At 36.9% G+C, this 26,800-nt stretch overlaps 1 protein-coding gene across 11 annotated transcripts in view; it reads left to right on the top strand.

Moving 5' to 3' along the window:
* The window catches only part of GRID1 (glutamate ionotropic receptor delta type subunit 1), a 584,921-nt gene that overhangs the window by 548,791 nt on the left and 9,330 nt on the right, over positions 1 to 26,800 (top strand). For 7 of the 11 annotated variants that reach the window (XM_038181269.2, XM_038181267.2, XM_038181268.2 and 4 more), the window contains 4 exons: positions 7,943 to 8,138; positions 16,541 to 16,707; positions 18,041 to 18,281; positions 18,543 to 18,629. In XM_038181269.2, coding sequence (XP_038037197.1) covers positions 7,943 to 8,138; positions 16,541 to 16,707; positions 18,041 to 18,281; positions 18,543 to 18,629 — 691 coding nt within the window. Of the gene's footprint in view, positions 1 to 7,942; positions 8,139 to 16,540; positions 16,708 to 18,040; positions 18,282 to 18,537; positions 19,157 to 26,800 lie in introns of those variants that run through there. The other 4 variants (XM_038181264.2, XM_038181265.2, XM_038181270.2 and 1 more) reach the window with 3 other exon arrangements.

Raw genomic sequence — 26,800 nt, 5'->3', positions numbered from 1 at the left:
TACAGCTGATGGAAATTGTTTCAAAGACATTAAATAATTGGAGACACTGGACAAGTTCTGTGTCTTGTGGACAAGTTCTTTAGTACATTGTGTACATGCTATTTGCCAATTTTGATTTGCCTTTCTTTTTTCTACTTTTTCTGCTAGCCCTTGAGTATGTGCTTTGGTGTACATGAATGGTTTCACCGATCTTCAGCAGTACTGGTCCCTGTTAGTTATGCTAGGAACCCTAATAAACTTCTTTAGGGCAGCAGGAGAGAAACAGTCTCAGCCCCATGCTGGAAGGGTGATAGGACTGTTGCCATCACAAGTGGCACAGGGACACACATAAGCCCCTTCCCCTGTGGCAGAAATAAAGCTGGCTGTAGTTTCCATCCCCCACTAAATCCACAACTGAATATTATCCTTTGCTTTTGGTTGTGTCTAGTACAGGGCAGTGAGTCCCAGTCCAGACAGGGGCTCATGGATGCCACCACACTGGCAGCCATGACCATTATCATCATGAAAACAGCTGCTGTAATAAGCAGCTGCTGCAGTGCCGTTACCTGCTGGGGGTTCAATCACTATTTGTTTTCACTGTAGTAAAAGTATGTAGTTGACATGGCAACGTGGTTTGTGACACATGCCAATTGATTGGTTTTTCCACAGGAGGAAAGTCCCTGCGTCTTTGAAATCATATGTAGCAGCTGTTCTGCTCCGCTGATGATTACAAGTGCATATATAGCCATAAATGCCAGCATTGTTTGTCTCCTTTAGTGATCAGGAAATGTTTAGCCCTGGTGTGAAGGGCTGCAACTCCATTGATTCAGTGTAGTTTAATCTACCAGTGCTTATGGCTTCCCTCGCAGAAACTCCCACGAGGCTTTTTCTGCTAAAGCTTTTGTTGTTTAAAATAAAGTGGATGGTATTTTTCATGGACAGCTGATGAAATGAGCTCTATGTGAAATCTAGAGTGATATATTTGCTGGTGAAGGACTTGATCCTGCAAAGTGTCTATTAAGCATGCAAGTACTGCTGCTGATTTCTACTGGACTGTCTCTTGCAGTGAAGTTAAGATTTTTTCTTAGTGCATTTTCTGAAGAAAGCCATTGCTGTGCACATCACCACGCTGAGGCAGAATTAAGGGTGGTTGAAGTGACTTGCGTGGCAGTGAAATGGAACAATGCAGAATTTGGTCACGTCACTGTAGAGAAGTTGGCAATTCAGTGATTGATTTAAGAGCTCAGTTTGATTTTTCATAATTTTGAAGAAAGTCAAAGAGATGCACAAATTATAACCATGGACCAAATTCTTCTGAAGTCTGAAGATATTAGACATGGAACTAAACCTGCTTTCCTTTAAATGCTCTCTGTCCTGAGGCTACTGCCATTCCAGCAATACTGTGAACAGTCTTATTGGCCTCACTCCTAGAGGTAATCTTAAAAGTGGCCTGTATTTTTAATTTATGTATTTTACATCCAGTTTAACAGATGCTAGTAACAGTCCTATATGCACTGCCAACAAATGCTTGAAACTCATAGAAATGTTACTGAAGGCTTACTGATTATTGGCTGCACTGGTGCTTAGGAGGATTACCTGCTATTTTTTATTTTTTTTTTAATTTTTAAGTGGGCTTGTGCTTTTATAACTTGGATTTAGTAAGACAACAAAAGTTTTCACACAAGCCTCTGATTAATTGAGATTATTATAAACTAGTGGGAAATTCTATCTGTAACAGATTTATATATATATTTTTTTTGTCTTCAGCCAGCTAAACTTCAACTTGGGTAGACCAGCTCTAGGGAATGTTTTTACATGGAAGTTTGAACTCAGGTTCAGATGTCTTAAGACATTTTCATTCCACCCATAAATCTTCCTTAAAACTAGAGTCCAAAGACCAATGTTTGGTTATCTGTGCATAATGGACTAGGGCCCAGGTTCTTTTCCTTGGTACTCCATAAATGGATATTAAAATTAAAGAGGTCTCAGGTTCTGAACTGAGTGATCTTCTGTTTGTATGTGTTTAAAACCATAAATTAGCCATGCCAGCACACTGCAGCCCACAACCTTGGTTCAGTTTTACTTCCAAAGATTTTCCAGTTTTGCAGATTGCTCTTGCTTGCCTCAAATGTCAGCTGTTTTCGCATTGGAGACATGTGCAAAGAAGCAGCTGATACTGCAAAGCTTGCCTGGCTTCAGAGTCTGTCTCTTGGTGGTTAGGCTGTGTGGTCATCAGCAACAAACACCATTTTCTCATTTGTTCTTACTGTCTTGGCAAACATACCCTTGGATGGTCTAGTGCTGAGCAGTTTTGTATCTCAAAATGTGAACACTTCTGCAGTTTACAGAGCATTCTCTTTCAAGCCCTTGCTTTCCACTATTGATAATTTATCAAATAAATCTATTTTCAGATAGGATTTTATTTGCTAGATTTCAGCTCATAGGTAGTTCTTGGGTTTACACTGTCAGTATAAGGTGGTCAAATCAATTCAGCTACTGTCATTTATACTTAAAAGTGTAGTGGATTTACACTTTTCCCCAATGTGCAAAACACAAATTTCCCTCCAATTCATGCTGTTGACAAAACTTATAGTTAGGAACTGCAGGAGTATTTAATTCTGTAAATGTCATCAATTTCCAAGTTTTGAAAAAAGTTTGAAAAAAAAATAATTTTAAGGTATTTAAAAAGCAGAAATTTAGGACTTGTGGTGTACATTTTTTGTATCTATTTCTAAGGCTTCATTTACGTAAAGCAGCTTAAAACTCATCTTCTCCGGGTTGCTTTATCTTAATGGCAGCCATCACCTAAAATATTATGCTATATTGAGCAATAATCTTAGAGTAGTGGCTTCCCTAGGTAAAATAAGAACATAGCTTTCCCTGCCAAATATGGCAAAGCACCGTTTTTTTTAAACATTTCTGTATGATTTAGGCATTAATATTGATGAAGAAAAACAATTAGTTTAGTGGAGAGGAATTATTTATATTGCATTGTTTTCAAAATGTATGTAGTGATATGAAGGGAGCAGTTATTCTAAAGTCTTCTCACAACCTGGAAAAGCAAGGGCAGAGTGCTGATTACTACTTTTATGTCTAACCTCAAGCTATGTTATTTCTGCTGGTCTATGTGTAGATGAACAAACAGAGGCTAAGCATGAAAAATATTGCATCATTTTAAAATAATACTGTGGATTCAGAAACTGCTGAAATACTAACGTTCCTTAAGTAATATCAGACTGGAAAAATCCCTGGTGTTACAGTGTCAGAACATTGGTGGTGGTGAATGCTAATGAGAAACTACCTCAGAATCAAGGAGCTGCCACTCTGCCCATTATGGTTTCTTTAAGGCTGTAGTCAAGATAAAATATTACATTTATTACTGTGGTATAGAAGAGGATTAAATCATGACATAACTCTGCCAGTTAATTAACTTGTTTAAAGTAATGGACTTTACACATAGGGTTACAGATGTGCAACATTCTCCAAACTTTTTTTTTAAGAAGAGAATGGTAAGGTTGGGGGAAAATTCAATAGGTAAGTATTTCTTGACTCAAAGTAAGTAAATAAATAAAAATCGTCGTTACTATGAATACATATGTTTTTTAAATATTAAAAAAAAAAGGTTTTGAAATGAAAGGCACCTGTTTGGTTGTCTTTCTGTGTTGTTTTGTTGTTGTTCTTTGTTTTGTTTTTGTTTTGTTTCTTTGCAGTTTTGTTTGTTTGTGTGTTTATTTTTTTATACCTTGATCATATCTGATGATTCTGAGTAACAGTTTTGGGTGAAACAGCCCTGCAGCCTTACTACTAGGCTGCAGTTTTATAAATTGAGTTAATTGATCAGCAGTTACTTAAAGGCACCTGGTGACAGGTTTAGTCTGTCACTTAGACAGGATTTGTTCATACTGTTCATCCAGAAATTATTTTATTTATAGCAGTTCTAGAGTAATATAAAGCTATACTAGCAAAACCTTTTTAGGCTATGCATCTACAGCTGCACAACTCTTTTAATAGTAAGAAAGAATCTCCAAAAAGTGTAACTTAGCCAGTATTTTTATTGTGGCAATTATTTCTAGTGGTCTAATTATAAATGTTAGTGCAACTATAGCCTGAATGTTTGTTCCACAGCATATGGTTTATGTCAATGTGTTTCTAAAAAATAAAACAAATGGTTTTCAGTTGACTCTACGTGAAGCAATTTCAACTCTGCTAGAAATTATTTATCTATTGTAGCATTTATCTTGCAGGCATTATTGCACTGGTTAAATATTTCAGCTGGTAATACAGTTCTGAAGGACAACATTTTTGTTTAGATAGACCACAGGTACATTTACTTAAATCAATTGGTTTACATGTACTTGCCAATTATAGTAATCGCGCAGTGGATGTATTTATCTACAAATTGAAGGTCAGCTCCTATAACTGTAAGTGAGGTACATTGGCTTTTTCTGCTTTACTAGTTTTATCTTTAATCACACTTACAGAGAGTCCTTAATGGGTTCTGAGATCCAATAATTGAGGTGGTAAGGTTAATGGGGCATCTTGTTATGCTACATATTTTTGTTGCAAATAATTTTATATATTAAATACGTGAAATCTTTGCCATAGGAAAGTGAGCCAAGAATTTGAATTGCTAACAAAGGTGGTTTCAGCTGATGGCTGGTAACATAAATGAAAGAAGTCAAAGAACAAAGAAAGCAGCTGTCTTTAGAGAATGATGCAATGCTAAGATATAACCACTCTGAAAGCTGACAGTGAATGATTTTGTCTAGTGATGGAAGATCTGAGGAAGTTAAAATAACAATGTTTAGAACCTGCACTTGTGATTATCTTAATTAATCCTGTAAAAGACAGGAGATACTAATATCCATTCCATGTCTTTTATGTATGTGACCTTACCCACCATACCCAGATCTTTTGATCACTTCTCCAGCTTTGGAGATGCTGAGCATTGTTTCCACTTCAGTGCAGAAATAAAATTTACATAGAGACAAAGAAATCTTTTATGCAGAATAAGAGCCATTGTCTAGAGCATTCCCTGTCAGGATAATTTCTGAGATAATTTCGGTTAAGTGGTCCATTTGGTAAAGATATAAGGTTATTTTCTCACTCAGCCACCATCCTTCTGAATTTATGCTACAGGAACAACTCACAAACTTGGTTACCTGCTGCAACCCTAGCCGTGTCCTTTAGTGATCTTGTGTCTCTCAGAAGACATTTCCAATGTTGGCCATAGTACAGAGAATTTCCTCTGTCAGGAGCTGTTCTTATAATACATCAAATGGGGCACTGCAAGGAAGGTGCATGCAATCCTTAAGACGTGCAGCATTCCAAATTATCTCTTCTAGGAAAACTCTGCCAGCTGAAGGGATGGTAGTTGTCTTCTCCACAGCACCCAAGCAAAGTCTGTGCTTCCCTCCCTGCCACCTGCGCTGATTACCTGCTTACTGGGCCAGCAAAGCACTTGATTTACACTCAGAATTTACTCGCTGTGCACTGCAATGTTTAGAGAATTGAAGAAAATGTGCTGTTCAAAAAGCAAGATGTACTGTGCTTTTGTACAGCACTGATTGTCAATAAAATGTAATTTAGCTAAAACAAAAGTAGTGATTGTCAATAAAGTATAATTTAGCTAAAACAAAAGGCACATTTCTGTCAAAAAGCTTCCGCTGTAATAGAGGCAATAGAAGTGGTCTAGATATTCACATTACGAAACATTATGAAAACTAGAGTTGTTTTTTTAACGTTCAAACTCTCATGTGCAAATTTTCAAACAGAATGGCAGCATGAATAGTAGACATTTGTAAAGTTGTTAGCAGCTGAAAGTTGTGTTAAAGAACATTAATTAAAAATGCTTCTGCTAGTGTGCTTCTGTATATGTGCTTCTACAGGTACTGAAATGTGTACATCAAACTCTGAAAAGGGTTGCCACAGAAACCCGCCTGTGTGTATCGAGTACCTTTCTTAGTCATTTGTACATAAAATAGACAGAAATGTGTCTTTTAACAGTCAGATCATCCATTCCCAGGACATAAGCAATTCCCTGTGATATGATGAAATTTATTTTAAAAAATAAAAAGGAACTAAATGTAGCATGTCATCATTTAGATCAAGACTGCAGGAAAAATGGTCCTGTTCAGTGAAATGTACCGGAAACGTTTAGGAGATCAGAATATGTTTCAGTACTGTTAAACAGAGAGAGAAAGGATCGGCATGAATTCTCTCATTTTCATTCGAATTTTTAATATCCAGCAACTTCCAGGACTTTCATTTGTATTTTCCCAAAGGGGTATATACAGAGTGAAAGAAATAACAGGTCTGGGTTTTGATGCAGCTCCCAGAGTTAGCCCAAATCTGCAAGTGTGCAGCATACAGAGAGAAGACCTGTTCACAGTCTTACTTAAAGCTGCTTAACAGCTTAAAATGATAAAAAGTCCTTAACACAATTTAAGAATTTAAACCACTTAAAATGTTAGAAACAGCTTGTGAGTTGGAAAGGTTTTTCTTTGGCGACGGAGCTGGCAGACTCTCACAGGGCATGCAGGTAAAGGGGCACTTCGGGACCAAGCCTGGGAGGCCTGGAGGTGACATGGTGGAGAAGATGGAAGAGTTCTCTAAATATTTCTATGTGGGTTCTATGTGGGTTTATGTCTATGTGCCTAGATTGCTGTGCTTTCAACAGTGTTGTGTGGAACGTTGCAGTGGTGTAAGGTGTAACTAGTGGGATAGCCCCAGTGAAAAAAGGAAGAGGGTGACAGAAAAATATTGTCTGTGGCAAGTCTTCAGCTGTGGAAAACAGCTTCAGATCATGGGCCAAAGGAAGACTGCCTGGGAGCATTTTGAAGAGATCTTCTGCAGGAGCTGCCAGACAAAATGCTTTGCTTTTACAGTTCCAAGAGTTGGCATTGAGTGGGAGGTGGCATGAGTGGGCCTTTCAGATGCTTTGAAGAGGATTTTTTTTTCTTTAATGAAAGGTTGTTTGGGGAAAAAGGAATTGGGTGACAGAGGCATGAGGGGTTGTTTTAGTTTAGTCTCACCCAGACTTAGTTGGTAGCTCATATGAGAAGCATCATGTGCGTTTGTGTGTGTATGCGCAGATGGAAAATACTGTACCATTGCAGCAAGTGAGACTTGGGGACAAAGGAGGGGGGCACACGAATGGAAATCAGTGGCTCGTGGAAAACTGATCGGATGCTTCTTTTGATGGTAGTGATGCCCCTTTAAATGTTTTGAAACTTGGTTTGTTTTTCAGTGACAGAGGCAGTGATTTACACCTTTCTGTGCAGAAAAGGCTGTAAAACAGGAGTGAATTACATTCTGTACAATTTGAAAATAAATGATGCATTCACAGTCACTCAGGTTGAGGCCCATTTACACTTCCAGAGTGGTATGATGATGAGTAAATGAAAGCTAGCCCTGTGTGTGAATGAAAAATGTCTGTTTTACCAGAGGCTGTGAAAAGAGAGAAAGAGATGGTGACTAGTACTTACTGGAAATCAGAACCGAGACTTTTATTTGTTTGTTTAAAACGGTGGTATTGGTTTGGAGTTGGATAGAATATTGGTGGTACTATAAACCAGTCCCACTGAGTTCTGTGACATTTTGCTAGTGATGCTAGGTGTTTATATTTGCATTCTTAGTTTCATCCTGTGCTTGAGGAGGTCTGTATTACATTCCCTTCTTGTGCAAACTTGGCACAATAATGTTTAGTGTGGATATTATTTAACCAAAAATAAATAAATAAATCTTTACTGAGGTAAAAAAGAGGTCAGGTATGATTAATGTCATATGATTTCATTTTAATTAAATTACTCTTTGGTTTTCCTTTATGATGAAGGCAAGAGATATGCAAATTCTACTTGGTATGGTTCATTTTGACTAAAGATAGACATATAAACCATTTAATGAATTAAATTTCAGTCGCGTGTTATGTAACACTAATATCTCAATATTGCTTGAATTTCAGAACATTTCAGGATCTGTCCAAACAAATGGATATTTCTTATGGTACAGTCAGGGATTCAGCAGTGTATGAATACTTTAAAGCAAAAGGGACAAACCCTCTGGAGCAGGATAACACATTTGCTGAACTGTGGAGGACAATCAGTAAGAATAATGGGGCAGATAATTGTGTATCGAACCCTTCTGAAGGCATCAGAAAGGTAAGACTGGATTACAGGGTTCTTTATTTAATTTTTGTGCTGCATCAATGCTGTTTGCATGAAGTTAATAATGTTAAGTCCCATTAATGCAATTACACTGGAACTTCAAACAAAAATATCCTTATCTAAAGTTTCTTTTAGTAACTTAATAGCAAATAAGTAGCATATTCTGGAGTCATGGATTTGAATTTAAGTACTTTAGCTCTGCCTAAATTTCCATTATTAAGGTCGTTCTTTGGCTCTGGCCATAAGGTTTCTAGCTTTCTTGGGCTCTCTGGAAATACTCCTCTTCAATATCATGCTTTGTATTATCCAGGTATTGACACTTGTCCTTTGCTCACTTTATGTGTGTGTTTGTAAATTTTGTTTTGTTTTTACCTGAGGATTAAAGTAGGTATTAGAAACATGAGCAAAAATTAAGAGATTCACTGAAAATGTACTAATTTTTCGTAGAACGGGAATTTCATGCAAAGTGTTGTTTATTCCAGGCTTAAAATAATAATAATAATAATAATTAAAAAAATATATATATATGCATATACTCTTTTACCTGTCAGCATGCTTTCACCTAGCTTTAACTTCTCTCATATATGACTGTGCAATTGTTTTGGTGAAACTGAGCATTGATGTTGGAATCAAGATCTGATATACACATAATAGCTTGGGATTCTATATGCTTGTGCTTAGTCCTGTGACGAACAGCCCTGGGTGAGATTAGGAAAATACAAATGTCCACACTTTTTCTGGCACCCTTAGTTTGCCACTCTTCCTGTCTGCTTTCCATCTTGTAGCTCAGGAAATACAGGTAATAAATAACACCAAACCACATGTTTCTGGGAGTGCTTTATGGCAGAAGGTACACAGAAGTAGTCAAAGTTTAATGTGCTTCTCCTTTAAAGAAAAGTGTCTCCTTTATTTGTCAATTGACCTTTTTTCATGAAACAAGAAAACAGTTGTTATTAAAGTCTTGATTATTTGATCAGATTTATTCTGTTGTCAATGAAACACAGATTTGGAACAAATATCTTATTAGTTCCTCATGCTTTTGTAAGTGAGAAATAAGAACGTTTTAGGGCTTCAGTTATTTTATTCTTTAGAATTTTTTCTCAACAGTCATAGGGAAAGCATCCCCTATTTACTGGGTTTTACAATGTAATTACAGGGATGAACACAGTGGCACAGGTCATTCCATTTGCAAATCAAAGTCCTTTATCATAAAATTTCCAATTGTTTGTGTGGTTTCTGCATAAAATCCTTATTTTATGGGAGAAAGACTTGCCTCTCCCAGTAAAGGAATATTTAGTTAACAATTTTGGTTCACCCTCCCTGTTCTCCCACCTCCTAGCTGAGCTTCCTAAAGCTCTATGAACTTGACTTAAATACCCTTTCTTCCTTTGTACAAGGCAGAAACCTGGCTATAGTCAAGTCTGTGTTTTTTGTTTTTGTTTTTGTTTTTTTAATCTGTTCATCATTTTGTGAAAATTAAGCTTCTATTTTGAGACTTTCTAAACATTTATAAGAAAGTAGAAATAGTGCAAATAGTGCTATTAAGTACTTACCTAGCTAACATGGCATTAAAAACAATAATAAAACAAATTACCTCAGGAAAAGGTACATTATTTTACTTCTTTTTATGTTTCATTTTATTTTATTTTATTTTGTTACTGTTCTTATGTCAGCGGATAGTCTCTACCAGTGAGACTATAAATACTCTCATTCTGTAAGCCAGTTGTATGCTGCCATTTATTATAGCTAGATTTGGCTAAGCCTTAAATGCAGCTGTAGACTAGCAAGCTGTTTAGACTACCAACTGCATTGTCTTTAGGGAGCTGGCTTCTCTGTCTCATGTAAGTGATAATAACTTTTTTATATTAAGTTTGATTTTAATGTTGTAGGGTGATTTTTATATAGCTTGATCAGCTCATTCAATTAATGTCAATGACAACCAAATTTACTTCAGTCCCCAAAGCTGACCAAAGCTGCTATTTGATTAGACACATAAATTGGGCTTAATATTTAATAACATTGTCAGCTGAACACTCATGTTTATAGTTTAAATGTCACTCCTGCTAGCTCATTGAGCTTTTTGAATAAAGAGACAAGTTATCTGTATCAAATATTATGGTTAGAAATTCTGTCTTTCTAAAGAAGAAATGATGTCAGCAAGGGAAATTGGACTTTCCATCCGTAAACACATACTGCTGCATGAAAGGGATGTAAATGTACCTTAAAAAATGTATTGTATCGGAAAAGGGAAGTCTAAATCCCTCTAGCATATAAAGATACCTTAGTCATTTCTCTGAATGAGGACTTGCCTGACACAATGAAAAAAAAAAATCACAACTATATTACCCTTTCTCCTCTCCTCCCCCTTTACATTTTCTTCATACAGCAACACAGTGCAGCTGCAGTTACAAAAAGAATGCTGCTTTGATGCAAAATTGGAGAGTATTGCTTATTTATGGTACAGGCAGGTATTTCAGTTGTTTGTCTCAGTTCGATTTACTTCTCTTCATTTCCCAGAGATGTTCCTGCTCCCCTTGACTGTCTAAAAACAAAAGAACAATAGTAGAAGAAAGTCCTGAAAGCTTTTGTGGCATTTGGTTGCCATGGAAGAGGTTGCTTTTTCAGACATAGCACAGTCCCTGTAGCCACAGTGGCCATCTCCTATTGTCAAGACACAGCTTTTTCAACACAAATACAGCCACGGAGAGGGCATTAATGTGCTGCAAAGTCATGTAAGCAACAGAAATACATTTCAGAGCTGAGGGCACAAGTTGCTTTTGTTGTACTCCCAAGGCAATTGAAAGTGGTCATTGTACATGTAAAATGTCCTCCTTTTTATAAATGTCTCTGCATAAAGTAAGAGGTGGTTGCCAGACAAATCACAAGTCCACACAAAATGTTATTTTGCCACTTGAATTTTCTGGTACTACAGAAGGAGATTGACTAATGCTGTTGCGTGGAAAGTTTCTTTCTGGGTCAAGCTATAGCCAGGATCCCCCAGATGTGTGCTGTGGGTAGCTCCCGCAGCCTTATCAATGTTGGTTTGGGAGCAGCATACGTTCCTAATCCAATTGCAAATCTGAATAAGGTGTTTGCGAAATACCCCGTGGCAATTGGTTCTTTAGGATAATTATTTGCTATCATGACTTTCCGAATAACCTGTAGCTCTTTCCATTGTGAGCAGCCATTTTTGCTTTGAAAGAATGAAGTGATATGGTCCCTATATACTCCCACATCTCCCACATACATCTTTATATATATATATATATATATATATATATATATATATATATATATATATGAAAAAATTAAATTGTTATTGTTGTGTTTTTCAAAAGCTTTCCTTTGATGGAGACGGTTTGTTCCCCTGTCCAATCAATTTGGTGCCAAAATTGCTCTGAATCCGTTCTTTTCCTCCTGTGTATTGCTTTTGATGAAGTGATCAAAACCAAGTACAGTACAAAATGCGAATGTATCATTGATTTATGCAACAACACAGTAAGAGTTTATTCCTTCCCTTTTTGCTTCATTCAAAAAGTTTCTCTTCTTTAATGAACAATAAACATTGTGAGATCTTTTCTTCTTGAACAAGCACCTCTCCATTTTTATTTTGAGAGTACAAGTAATTTAAAAGTTCAATGAATAGGATTTTCTGAAGTCTTTTTTCCAATATTGTCCATGCTGAATTTTGCATTGTGAATTGTTGTGGCTCATCAGTGTGTTTTCATGGGTCCTCGTAAATTTCTTCATTTCTTGACCCACCAGCCTTTGGAGTAAAAGCAAATGCCCAAATATATTACATCTTAAAGCCCAACTATATTACATCCTGTAGTGGCTCCTAATTATATTATTTTTTACAGAATTTCAACAAGATTAAATGACATGTTCTCTCTTTAGTAAAACTGTTGCTTTTCTTATATCATTTTTAAACACAAAATAAATGTTATCTGAGCCTGGTTTTGAACCGTTCCTCTAGTAACAATGTAAAGGTCACTTTCTGATATTTCTGTGCCACTTAATGGGATCAGCTATCATGACACTTCATTTTTGGCTGTAGATTAATGATGAATGTAGCGTTATTCCACTTTTTTCTTCAGTGTGGTAGCTTCCTGTAAAGTTTCAGATGAATCACAGACATATCAGTGATGAATTTGAAGTTCATCTTGTTTCAAGTTTTATTATTTCTTACCAAGTTTTCTTGAAAAAACATAATTTTGCAGTCAATAAACCAGGGTCCTTGGAAAAATATTCTTCTGTCTCCCTCCATGTTGAAGCACAACATTATGAGATTGGCTACTGCTTTTCAGAAGTATTACTATTCTCTTTCTTGTCCTTCTGTCTAGAAGGCAATCTTTATTGGCCTTTTCATTTTTCATGATTGTGAAGAAAAATTTTTAATGCAAGTTTCTTTTTCTCTGAAATCTGTTTTCTTAAACCTCTTGAATCAAAGATAAATCTGGTGTCTTTGGTGTTAACCACTACAGTAGTTCCAGCTGGGTGGAAGAAACGAGTGCTTCTTTGGCTGAATTTCTGTTAAAGATGTTTTTGAAAGTTTAACTCTGAGTTATTTCTGTTTTGTTCTGCAATATGTCTGCATGCTGAGAGTCACAAAAAGGCCATAGAAAAGGAGGAGAATATCAAATCCAATTTGAAGTCTGAAGTATAAATTGTATCTTATTATTCTGTTTCATTTCAGTCATTCTTTATTCAAGTTATCTTACCTATTCTCAGCTGATATTTGCCACATTCCCTTTTACCCTCTCTTTCTCTATATTTTCTTTGCAATGATGTCTGATCACTAGAACATTTTGATTCTATTTTGGGCCCTAAAACATATAATTCAGGCTTTAGATGGCTAAGCTGTGAATGCAAGAGCACAAGGATATGGAGCTTTGCTGCACTGCGGTCATGATGAGTTCCATGGATAGGTACACCTCAGTACAGTGTCATATGAAAATAGCATAGCTATGTTTCCTGCCCATACATCCAGGTCAGCCCCTGGTATGGCCTATAATTCTTAGTCCTTCTACCTCCTCCTAGCTGTCACAACAGCTATTAGGGGAATGGGAAGCATGCTGAATTTAGACAGCAACTAAATGTTTGGTCATAAGGAAGCTTTCTATGCAATGAGCACTCTTGATAGTATGAGATCTCTACTCTTCAGAGAAAAAAATGCCACAAGTGGAAGAAGTTTTGGAAGGGAAAAATCTTCCCTGAGGGAAGAGGAATCTTTGGAGAGTCATTTTTTGATAATCAGAGAGGGGAAGCAGTCTCACATTCAGTATTGCTGGAAGATAAGAAGTATACCTAATTAAGAGTTTAAAGCTCAGATTCCTACTTATTTTAAAATGGTCAAGATGTCAGAGAAATAGTGCTCTACAGTTGTGACGACACTGTGTAGGATTATTTGTCATAAAAATATAAAATTGATACAAGATAGACCTGGTAGACTGTTTATTAATACTTACATTGGTAGGTCATAGGATAGCAATATTGCAAGAGGAGTAGACCTTGTTAAAAGATCTGTCTAACCTTGAAAGTCAGTGTACGAAGCTCTTCTGCATAAAATAAAGTGCAGAAAACTGGGGGCTTGAATGGTAGAATCAATAATGTGATTTTTCTCTAGACATTGCCTTATAATTGAAATCGAATATTTGAGGAAGACTGTGTTCCTCAAGTATTAGTAAGAAAAAGATGATGAATATAGGACATGTTGTCAATGTTCTTTTTTTGTAAACTGTTAATTTGAAAATATGATTTATGGAACAATTCTGAAACAACTAAAAGACAGCCATTTTAAAAAAATCAAAACATTTTAGCACAGTGACTTAGACAAAATCTTTTTTTTTTCTCTTTCTGTACATATATCAGGCTATTTTTTGTTCTCTAGCAACACAGATTTTGAATAAATTCTGTGCAGAGTAACAAATGCTATTGTCTTTGGTCCCGTGACTATGTGCCTTTTAATGCAGCAGAGCTTGCACACTGTTTTCTATCATAGGTAATAAAAACCTGTGTACTCTTTACCATAGAACGCAACCTGAGATGTGCACAAACAGGGCTTGTGATGGTCCTTCCCTGCCAGGAACGCCTGTGGGATTAACGCCCATCCCTGACCAAGTAGGAGGCCTATCAGCACAATCACAGATTTGAAAGCATGAAATGAGAAATGTTAAAGCCCATCACAGGAAGAGCAGAGGGCAAGATGCAGAGGTTTGCTGATAACAACCCAGTTAGTTATGGGTACATGATCATTCAGAAAATACCTTTGAAAAACACATTTTAGGCTTTCAAGAGTATACGTTGCCAGCTGAATATAGGCTAAATGCCTTGAGGAATCCCTCCCTCGCCATCCTTTATTTTTTACGCATCCTTGTGTTGATAGGTTATGAAAACTTTTCTGGCTGTCACATACAGTAAACAGAGATGTATTTGTTCTTTCCTCAGTTCCACCACCATTATTAGTTCATGTAGACAGCCAGGGATACTGGTGTGGAAGTCTTACTCTGGTCTGGTTTCAAACAGTACCATTTAAGTGAGAGAGATTTTTTTGAGCATGCTTTTTAGTAAGTTGTGTCAGTTAAATAAATGTATGAATTTAAAAGTAAGCTCTTTTTTTTTTTTTTTTTTTTTTTTAATTGTGTAATCCCCATGCTGTGTTTTAGACTTCAATGATGTTTTGAAGTAGTGTAGCAATTGTTGTCTCAAGCTATATACATTAATTACTGTTACTCTGAACTGACCAGGTAGGTAGCAGAGGAGAAAGCAAACCACACTGTTGACATACACTTAAAAAAATGTATTTTCAAAGTGGTCAGTACAGGATCATTTAAATCACACCAAAAAGGAAAGCTATAATATATTTTTTCTCTGGCTTAACTCAGAACCAAAGAACTTGGGGATCTTTGAGTGCCTGGATGCAGACAGAATGTAATGGGGGAAAGGAGGTGGATTGTGGCAAGTAGCTTACAGAAAATCCAGGCAAAAGCATAGTTTTCAGTTTTATTTCCCTGGATTCTATCTATTAGAGGATAATTCACCCATCTGATTTATTGTCATGTTTAAACAACTGTCAAGGACTTGAGAAAGCTATGGTTTATATTAAAGGATGGTGAAATAAAATTAGCTTAATTGCTTAACTGAGGAATTTGGCATAATAAAAGATCTAAGGGAGTCTTATAGGCTTACAGGTATGATTCAAAACTGAGCTTACACAAAATGGAAAATACATGGAAGAATGTCAGCACTGCCGCCATTGGCTAGGGAAACTTGGCGATTCAGTTTCCATGAAAAAATATAGGAAGGTTTACAGCTTCCCATCTTGCTTTGATTTGACCTAAAGAAAGAAAAATCTGAAATTACCCAAAGGTGTTTTGCGTGTATGTGTGTGTGTGTATATGTGCGTGTTAGTGCTTTTTTTAATATCTTGGAAGTCTGCACTTGTGATTATTCATGTATTTGCATTAGACACTCCAGCCCATCTGCTCCGTTGTGCTCTACAGGTTCACTAGAGACTTAAAAACATAACAGTTAAATTTATTAGGAAACCAATGATTACTTTAACCAAACAAAATGATGATTTTTTTCTCTTACTGAATCCCTATCTAGAGACTTTTCTTACATCTTATGTTAAGCAAGGTGATTTACATTCATTATATGCACTACGTGCAGGCATTGGCATGAATCCCAATTAAGGCTAACTTTAAGGACATCTGCATGGGTGTGTGCTAAAATAGAACAAGATTTGTCCCAAAAGTGAGCTAATAGAAGATGCTGGTGATTCTTCTTGTGAAGAAAAGAGGGAACTTTATTTTTAAGCTCAGAGCATGCTTTTTTGTTCCAGGACTGACATAGCTCTTGGAGGGCACTTCTTTTACTTACACATTTACTTGAGAGAATCTGTAAAATTCTTGTTTTGGTGACTGGGATGATTAGGAGACACCACTTCATGCTCATCCTGTACCTGTCTAGTTACATAAATGTATGGAACTGGTCCCACTCTTGCTAATCCATGTTTCCTACAAAACATACATCAGATCTCATCAGTTACAGCAATGGCTTTGATTTATAATTAATTATCTGTTATGTAAGCCTTTCCTACACTTACAGTTGCCTACGTCATCCCATGCGCTCTCTCTATTAAAAATGGAAGACATATTAGGCAGTTTTGAAGCAGAGGAGGTACTGCTGGGAAAAGCATAGGTGAAGTAAGGCTGGGATGGAAGAGTGTTAGAAACATAATAAGATGTTGGAGGTCTACAGATAAACTGTGATCTTAATGAAATACTGCACAGAGTAATTACAAGCTAAGGGTTTATGTATTTGCCTTTTTTTTTTTTTCATACCTAGAAATGTAGTTTAGTTTATATCTTGTTGTGTTCATGATGTGTTTACAGGCAAAGAAAGGAAACTATGCTTTTCTGTGGGATGTTACAGTGGTGGAATATGCTGCACTGACAGATGATGAATGCTCTGTGACGGTCATTGGAAACAGCATCAGCAGCAAAGGATACGGAATTGCACTCCAGCATGGAAGCCCCTACAGAGATCTTTTTTCCCAGAGGTAAACCAAAACAAAGCTTGTTTTATATGATTCTTTTCTACTGCCAGCGTGGCAATCCCATTGGCGGTTCACTTCAGTGTTGGCATTGACCATTTATTGAATAAACCTAATTCTCTTCCTTCTGTGACAGCAGAAAGGTTATGAATTCAGGCTTCAGCAAAGCTGCTACTTCTGCTCCATGTGAATCTGCTTAGAGAGGAAAGGACTGGAGATGGTGTGTGTGACCTCACACCTCCAGGCAGCACTGGCCCTGGCAGAAAAAGGACCGATGTCCCTAGAGCTCTGTATGATCTAGGGGAAAGATAAAAGAGAGATTTTGGATTCCTACTATGTTTTCAGGCTATGAAGCAATGTATTTCATGCAGCAAGCAAGTAATAATGTCTCAGTTTATCCTTCAGGGTGGAGAGGCAGGTTGCAGCCTCACAATAGTACAGGAAAACAAGAATTGTTGAGTATTGCATGGGACTGCCAGGACTTACGATACCTGTGGCATTTCAGTGATCTCTGAGCTATCAGTTGTGAGTGTCTTTTTCATGTCAGCATGTACACTGAAAGGAAGACATGCCGTTGTGCAGTTTCACGTGGTCTTAGCAGAAGGTGAGCACTTCTCCAGGTGGGAAACTGGCACAAGATTTCCCCATCTTGCTCATTCTTTAGAAGGAGTACAGCTCCAGCTGTGTAACAAAAAAGAAAGCTGCCTCAAGAGAAATGGTTGTTAGTAAACAGTAAAAACAGTTATCAAACCAAATCCAAAATGAATCATTCATGGAGAGAAGGGACACTTCACAAGAGGCAAAACAATGATTAATTAGCAACTGTTAACACAGTAATTCTAGCATGAAGTAACAGCATTGGAGTAAAATCCTTTTGAATAAGCCACATTTGCTGAAGTAAATGAGTTGGTTGGTGCTTAAACAGATTTGTATTAAGTGGTGCACAAATAGTAGCATGTTTAGTCTCATATGATTTTGAAATTATTGTGGGAGAGCAGCAGTGGAGTGGGCTGCATATTTCACTAGTGGGACCAGCTGTTGCAGCTGAATGTAAACAGATCAGCCATGACTAACTGGAATATGGTGGTTTCCCTTGGGAATGCTTCTTGCACTGCAATGGAATTTCTGAAAATCCCTTTTCTAGTTACCTAGTAAAGTTTACCTGCTGCTGTGACTAGAAAGATACTCTATATGGCAGAGTTTCAGATGAATCCTACGTGGGGGTGGTGGATGGCAAGAAACTTCTGAACTGTGGGGAAGTACATGTAAGAGGAAAATAATGGAAAGATGTAGAAAAATTGTCATTGAATTTAATGCTTGTGTTTTCAAATTTCTGCAGGATCTTGGAGTTGCAAGAAAGTGGAGATTTGGATGTTCTTAAACAGAAATGGTGGCCACGTATGGGGCGTTGTGATCTGAATAGCCACACCAATGCACAGACAGATGGGAAGGCACTCAAGCTGCACAGTTTTGCAGGCGTTTTCTGCATTTTAGCAATAGGCCTTCTTCTTGCCTGCTTGGTGGCAGCATTGGAGTTGTGGTGGAACAGCAACCGTTGTCATCAAGAAACTCCGAAAGAGGTCCATAACTTTTATTCTTACCACAATTAAAAGATTAAAAGTAGAAAACACAAAAGAGAGAGCAAGTGGAAGGCATGGGATTTTAGGTGCTCTCATACAATAAATCTGATTTATTTTGATTCGCCATACTAAGCTTTGCATATAACTTTTTGGGTGGTTGTTTCTAAACAAACAAGAAACCACAACATGTCTTTTGTGCACATGGAAGGTGCCAAACTGACAGCCCTGGAGACTAAAGTCCTCTATTTATTTATAGAGCAGATACAGCATGGGCAGCAGCAGTGCAAACTTCCCCACATTGCCTCACCAATGTGCCTCAACCCTGACCTGGAGAGACCACCTTTAGGGGTAAGAGAGTAGTTCAGAAACATGCCCTCGGCCTCTCTGCTGTGAGTGACAGGGAGGCCAGTCATGGGCACCCAGTCGTGCCAACTGTGGTGATGTTTTCTCTGATCTAAGACCCCATCCACTGGCTGTGAGAACTGTGTCCAGCTTGCACAGGCTATACAGCTGCCAGCAGCTGGTATTCATTTTCCTTCATGGCTGACCTAGGCTAAGTTTGAAGAAGTACATAAGCAATTAAAAATAAACCATCTAGTTATTACTGAATAAGCCATATTGCCATGACACAGTTTAAATGCTTCCTTTCTTTTGAAATCAATTTTATTTCTAAACCTAGGGGCCTCTGAGTAAACTGATTTTCATATGACATTTTATGTAGGAATATACATCTGAGAATTTCTTGTTTTTGACATGTTTTGCCATGGTAGCAAGTAATAGTTAGCAATGCTATGATAGAATAATCAGTCCATACTCAGATCTGTTTTGCATGAAGCCTGTATTTGTTTACATAGATTAAATGTTTAACAAACTAACCTTTTGTAATTTCTGAAACAGAGGCATTTGTAGGTGCTTTCATCTTGGAACAGATGTTTGTTACAACTTAATAATAGCAGTGAGCTGCACTACAGCTGGAAAATAGTACATAGCCCATCAATTCCAATCTATGTTTCTCAGATTGCCAGGAGTATTACAATAATTGACGTACCTATCACCTGTAAGCAATTCTGCCAAATGGGATCTGAAGATATATGTTGCAGTCTGTAATGTTGTGAAATATTTATCAGTAAGATTTCATTCCTCCGAGTTCCTGCTTCTCCCATTTGAATTCATCCATCAAGTGTCAGTGATAAACATCTATATCGTGTTTGTGGGACAAAGCTGCAAAGTCACTCGCCTGTGGCTCCACAGCGTATAATAGCAAAAGAGAAATTTTGATTAAAAGGAAGCATGTCACCATGTTGCACAATGTAGCTCTCCAAAAGCAGCCACAGAGAGAGCACAAGTAGGCAGTCTTGCTTGTAAACAAGCTTTCAAATGAACGTAAGTGCACATTTAATTGTTCTTTGGTTAAATACTGTAGCATTTGCCCTGCTGCTTTGTAGAATTCACTCCACATTAGCATTACTAAGGCCTAAACCTTAGCAGTAGACTATTTAGTTACCACTGCGAAAGCCCAGCAGGGAAAGGGGCAGGGACCTTGTCTAAAGTGTCCTAACGTTACATGTACACAAGTATTTGTCTTGCCACAGTCTGGAGTGCATTCTCCTTTCAGCACTCAGGGACACACCTTTGCACATTTTTGTGGAGTGAGATGAGGATATGCCCCAGAGGCAGGATTTCATACAGGTAGGGTGAAAAAAAAAATCAGCCATTTTTATTGTAAGGAGTTTTAAATACTTAATTTCCATCTCTAAGGAAGGATCTGTCTTCCTGACTTTAAATGTTTTCTTTATTCCCATCTCCTTCATTTCTCTTTTTTTCTCTCTCTCTCTCTTTTTTTTTTTTTTTTAATCTGTTACAGAGATTATTACAGATCCCTGTATGCCTTCCCCACCCCTCTTATCACCTAAAATACTGTCTTTTCTCCCCTCCCCACTCCCCTCCGCTTTCCCCTTCCCTACAGTGTGCTGGAGGCTGCTCCTCACATCCTCTTTTGCAGTTTTCATGATGAACGGTAAAATATTTTCAAGTTTCCCTCTTGTAAAGTGTACTACAGTTACCCATATGGTAAAGCTGTACTCAGGAAGATCATGTGTGTGGGAATGAGCCTGCCCATAGAGCATAGCTGGTCTAGGGTTAAGCAGGACAAGTTGAAGTCAGGCACAACACAAGTGAACAGGCTCAGGAAAGGCTGGTCTTGTGGGTGCTGCTGAGAGAGAGGGAACAAAGTCGGTGGGAGTCCCGGGACAAGTAGGTGTTAAAGCTGAAAGAGAAAGTAAGCGTTCCAGACAAAAGGGCACCAGGGATGAGGGTTCACAAGTTCAAGCAGATGGAGGAGAAAGCATAAGGATGGCTTAAGGGGCAGACAGGGTTGTACATCATGAGTGGTCCTGAAAGAGGACAGGCTGGTGCAGAGAAATGCAGGAGGCTAAAAGCATCTCTGGAATAGGTCAGACTAGCTGGAGAGAATGGTGACCTTAAAATACATTTTAATAAATTAGTGAAAGGATGTAGCAAACATTTCTTAGTAGATTAGTTAGCAGAGATATTTAGTTAGTCATGAGGAGGGACTGAAGTGGGATTCCTGATAGCTACTGTAATCAAGATAGGAACCAAGTTTTAGAAGAGATGACAATATGCAGATTGGATGAAGATTTTCAATTTATTTAAGGGAAATAAGTTTCAAAACTTTGGAAAGGATGGGTCCAGGAACTCCTCTGCTCAAGCTACAAGTCAGGAACAGTAACTGAGCTGTGGGGACTAAAAGGAAAAAGAGGATTTTATTTCAAGGAGTACTGTATTTAGGGATATCTCTTTTCTCTAACTACATACATGTATTATCCAACATTTCTACAGTGGTGGCCATAAGAACAAAGCTACAACATGAATAGCACATACATATCATTAAAATCTGCCTGTTTTCAGCATCTGATACTCCATCCAAGTCGTTAGTTCAGTAACAGCTGCCAACTTAAGCCATGCTGCTGACTTTATTTTTCTTCTGCTTCTTTTGGTAAGGCTGTGGAAAAAAAATAAGTATTGTTATATCACCTAAAAATTGTGGAAATTAGAATTTCTCCTGACCATTTTCTTCTGTGAAGAGCAGAGCCTCTGAAGGTCACAGAAGGGGCCAATACTTTTGCAGACCAAAATTGTACTTTGGCTTTGGTAGTCACCTCATGCAGAAAAAGAATAGCATTCTCTGCAATAGCCATCATAAAGAAAAGGAAGCAGTCAGAGACTACTGTGACCCTTATGCTGTTAGGAGCTTTGTAAATCAACTGTAGAAAATTGGATTCAGGTTTGAATGAGGGGTCATCATAACTTGCAGAGCCATTTTATAAGTTCCTGCTTTTGGCTTGACCCACACGTTGGTTCTATCATGCCAGCTGGGGCCAATTCAAAAAAACAGAGATATTGGGAAGATGAATATTCAACCACTCTGACAGATTCATGGCAGGGTTGCGTGGCTATGCAGCTTGCTGGAGTGAAAGAGAGCATTTTAGAGACTATAATTTTGTCTGTTGAGGGTCAGCATGAAGCCTGTAGCCAAAAGAATGTGCAAAACTTTCGTTATCATTGGACAAATGTTTTCAGCTGACATTAAGGTGATGATATTTGCCAGCTCCTAGGGTTTTCTGTTCCTCTTTGTATTCCTATGGCTTTTGTAGAGATGATCCTGAGCCAATACACTGAGATGTTCAAGGACTCAGAGGTCTGTGTGGTATAAATCTCAACTCTTAATTACAGTGAGTGTAAAAAATGCAGTGTCAACTATGTAACTGGGGGAGTTTTCTTTTGAATCCTGACAGCCTATCTTGGACTTTACAAATATAGATTGTATTGGCGTTATATATATATATTTTTTTTTAGCTCTCCTCAAAATTAAATAAGTTAAGTATAGTTTCAACCCATTAAGTCTGTTCATTAAGATGAACTTCTAGAAAAGATGGACTTTATTTTCCCAAAGCACTCAATTGCATTTGGTTCACAATTCTGTCATGCAATCAATAGTGAAATTTCTTGCTTCAAGAGTGAAGACTGGGTTGGTATTTTTGTTAGTTTGTTTTTGTTTTTCCTTTCAGGATGTAGATACAGGATATTCTGATTCTATTTGAAGTCGATTTGTAAAAACGCTTCTAATGATTTCTTATGTGAAAATCATAATGTGATCCTTTCTAATGCTTCCTTATCAAATCAGATTAACAACAGAAAGATTAGCTCCAACAATATCAGGAAAATTGTATGGCTGCAAGACCATGCCAAGTTCATCTTTTAAGGTTCAAGTTTGTCATCTATTAAATTTGGAAAGATATTTGGTAGTATTTAAGTGCCCTTATTACTTTCTCATTCAGGAAGATCTACATTTGGTTATCTTTTTCAAATTAGATTTTATAGAAATTATTATCACCTTTTCATAATTACTGTTAATGCTCAGCCATCCTATACTCACTGTGAAATTTAGTCAGCTCATATATTTATTGTTAAAATCTCAAGTTTTCACAGTCTGCAATACCTAATCTTTAGACTCTGATAGACTTGAGAGATCTGGAGAATTGTAAAATGAAAATTGAAAATTAACATTGGAATATCTGTTCAGTCACTCTGCTCTACGCCCCTTCTGGATAGCTGAACAATCACACAGTTATTGAAACCCAGTAGCATAGAAATGTCAAGCTTTAATTATCTCTGTATTTCTATATCTTTTAGTCCCATGCATTTATTTCATGATCTCAGTAAACTCTGATGTAATTTGCATCATTTAACTGCCAAAACCTTCACCACATCATCACGTTGTTCCTATCTTTTATTTCATTTGATGGACGGTTTTCAAACGTTCATTGTTGTTTTGATCCAGTATAGCTGCTTACAGCAATGGACTCAGAAGCATCCTTTGTGATTTATCAGCTATGTCTTATTGCAATGTACAGTTCCCCTTGAAGTTTATTACCTCTGAGATCTCTTCAGAACTATTAAGAAATCACTCCTTGTTCACCCACATACTGTACTCCAAAACAATAAAGACTTAGAAGCAAAGATTATATATCATATTATTCATGGAAATAAAAGTTGAATTTTTCACTTTTCACAAGATGTATTCACTAAAAACAAATTAACAGACAACCTCATATCAAAGAAAATTAGTCACTTTAGGATATTATACAAGATAATATCTTTGCTGGGAATTGATACTTGTTGCATCTTTCATAAAGGATGAGATTGATTTACATATTGTTAATACAGATCTTGAAAGATGATGTTAGAATGATCTCAAGAAATTCTTGGTTTGATTCTTTCTCAGCTCTGAAAATATATATTATAAATCAGAAATGTATTTTCTCCAGACTGTGCTACTCCTAGCAATGCGAGTGTTTCATCAGCTGTACCCAGTGTGTTTGTGATTTTGTAGTGCATGAAGACTATTATTTTTTTAGTGAATAAGGAATAACAACATTTTCCATGTACTCATTTGCTACTAGCCACTGCCTCATATCTTGTGTCCTGTTTATAATTCATTAACAATCGTGATCTTTGCAGCTTCGTTTCCTAACCTGCTGTTGCTTCTGCAAAATCATTTTGTTTGACATAATCTTTTTGCTTTTGTTCTCACTTTTTATTTTCACATTATTAAAAGGGAGCAGCAATTCAAATACTGTCTGGAGTGGGAACAAACTTGTGTACTAGTAACGGCATCTTATCATTACTATTACATTGGCTACTCCCAAGACTATTTATTTTAAATATTTTTGAATCTCAAAAAGCTTAGACTCCACAATATTTTCTAGCTCTGTAGTATAGCGGGAGGCGTAGCAAAATTACTCTGAAGATTACCACAAGTATACTGCCAGTGTTCAGGATGAATGAAAGAAAGACTTTATCTCTTTCCATGGCAGCTTTACATGGTCTGCCTTAAATTCCCCTGCTCCCATGTTTGATGATACACAAATTCCAGCCTACCTCAAAAATCCATACTTCCAGCTTTAGCAGTCATGAATGTTACTCACTAGGACTTTCCTCTGGCATTAGAAGAATATGAAACCCAGTGTACCTCAGAAATGGAAATATGAGCTAACAGATATGAGTCCAGTGGATCAAAATTTGTCACAGCATAGAATTGTGATCTGCACTATATTCTCCTACTATTATTCCATGGCAATTGAGGCTTCCATACCTTCAGCATGGTGTCAGCAATGTTGGTTTTGATTATTAAAGTCTTATGCCTTCACCACTATTTTCACTACCCTCGTCTTTCTCTTTGTCACATCATTTACATTGTCTCCTTTGTTATCTTTTTATCTGACAATTTGATTTCCCCTGGGATGGTTCCTTTTGTGAGTGAAAGGAAACATGAGATCATCAAGCTGATGTTTTATTTTCCATTCATTGCATGTCTTCTATATTTTATCTTTTTTTAAATTATTTTTTCTGTATTTTTATGACATGTCTGAAATCTTTGTACATTTTTTGCTCAGTTGCATATAAGTGATCATTTGTTTGTACCACTGTATTGTATTCTACTTTTCTAAGAAAAAAAAATAAAGTGTTTTTGGGGAAATAAATAATGCAAACACTGGCAAAATAATGCATTTTAATGCCATCTATAAATTCAGTTTCAAACTAACTTTGAATATAATAAAATGAAAAGCTTCAGCTGGCATTTTAAAATCAGCAAAGTAGCATTAGGAATCAGTCATTCCAGAATGCAAAATTTAATGTTATTTGATGACAAAGTACAAGCTCAAAGTATCAGTTAGAGTCCAAAAAAAGAGGATATTTATATTGCCTTGTACAAGAACTCAAGTGTACCTTAACCAATTCAGTGTTGTCTTTTTACATGAATGAAGAAACAAGATTTTCTCCTTAGAGGTCCCTAATGGTGATGCAGATATTCTGTAATACACAAGCAGTGTGTTCATCCAGAATCCAACGCAATCGATAAAGTCTTGCTATTGATCACCATAGATCTATGTGAAGGTCATAGTGGATTAAAAGTGATGTGTCTACCCCATGACTAAGGACATTGGGCCCAGGTTCCCAACACCCACAGCAGTATTCAAGCATTTGTTTGGTTCCAGCATATGTCCCTAGGCGCAAGGAAGGGATTTTTGTGTTTTGTTTAATTTTTCTGTCAGTCATATAAGAAAAATTGGATTCTTAAGGATATGATCTAGACTTACTTAGTATAAACCCTAAGGAAAAAAATAAAAGGAAAAACTGAAGAGAAATAAGTTTAAAAAATGCATGTTGCTATACAGAGAACTCAGAAAGAAACAACCTGTTTAAAGTCCCAGTTTGGTAATGAATTTAATGCAACTTAAGCAAGTACTTATATGACCTGTCCCAGAGAACTTCTGTGGTTACTCATGAGCTTATGTGTTTTACTGAATCAGAGCCTTAATGTGTCAGATTCTTTTAGATTCTTCACACAATGTTTACAGAGCTAATGTTTGATATTTTATCTCAGCCTGAAGTGGTATTGGAGAGTTGGCTTCTTGAGGAGGTTTGAATGTTCAATAATAATAAAGTCAGTTAAAGATCAAAATAATAATAATAATAAACATAAAATATGACTGCTTCCTCAAGATTTGTTTGTTTGTTTGTTTGTAAAGGGACCTGGATATTGATGCAACTAATTGTTTTAAATGTGTACATAAATTAAATAAGATCTCACCCAGCTTAAATTTCCATTCACCTTAGATGTTAAGATTAAACTTAAGTTTCTTTGGAACCAGCATGTCTAAAGCATAAACTGGAATTTACATGTGTTCTGAAGTGATCTTTTGGAGATATCTATAGTTTTTGTGCAGCAAAATCTGTTTAGGACAGACAGGTAGCATATTTTAAACTTGGTCAGATTATTTTAAAAGCTATTGGCTTCTTCTTGAAGAAGAAAAATATTAGTGCTAGTAACTTACTGTACAGTAATAACAGGCAATTTATAAATCTATTTGTCCATTGAAATTAATCATTCTTATAATACCCGAAATAGCCTGTTTCCTGTTCTCAATATTAGAAAAATATTAAAGAAACCCAAGTGCTACTATTGTGGAGAATAGATCTTTTTGCTCGACATAACAAGTGGTATTTTTTTTTTTTTCAGAAGTATTCATTATCTGAGGGTTCTCTTTTGGAACACCGTTGGACAGATTTTCAATATGCTGAGCTATCTAATGATTTGTCCATTTATTTTCTCATATTGAAATAGGAGCTTGGGCAGTTGCCCTCCATGGGGATGCAGAAACCTTTAAAAAAAATAGTTTTAAAGTAAAATACACATGACCAATAGTCAGGAGTAATAGTTTTCTAAGACTTTTATGTAGCTGAAGCGGAGGAGGAGAGGCTTTGTAAGGCAACTGTTGCTGGGCACCAATGGGGTTGCAGAAGCAACTTCTTGTGTCTCCTGTGCCACATCTCTCTGGTACTGTGGCATGATAGGAAAAATGGGAATTTTTGAGATTTGGATTTGACTAGGCTAGAATGGTGAAGAAGGATGGTGACCAATCTGTTATGTCTGA

The sequence above is a fragment of the Anas platyrhynchos genome, chromosome 6 (assembly GCF_047663525.1).
Source record: "Anas platyrhynchos isolate ZD024472 breed Pekin duck chromosome 6, IASCAAS_PekinDuck_T2T, whole genome shotgun sequence".
NCBI lineage: Eukaryota > Metazoa > Chordata > Aves > Anseriformes > Anatidae > Anas > Anas platyrhynchos.
Note: the sequence above shows the minus strand (reverse complement) of the source record. Positions and strands in the feature narration are given on the sequence as shown.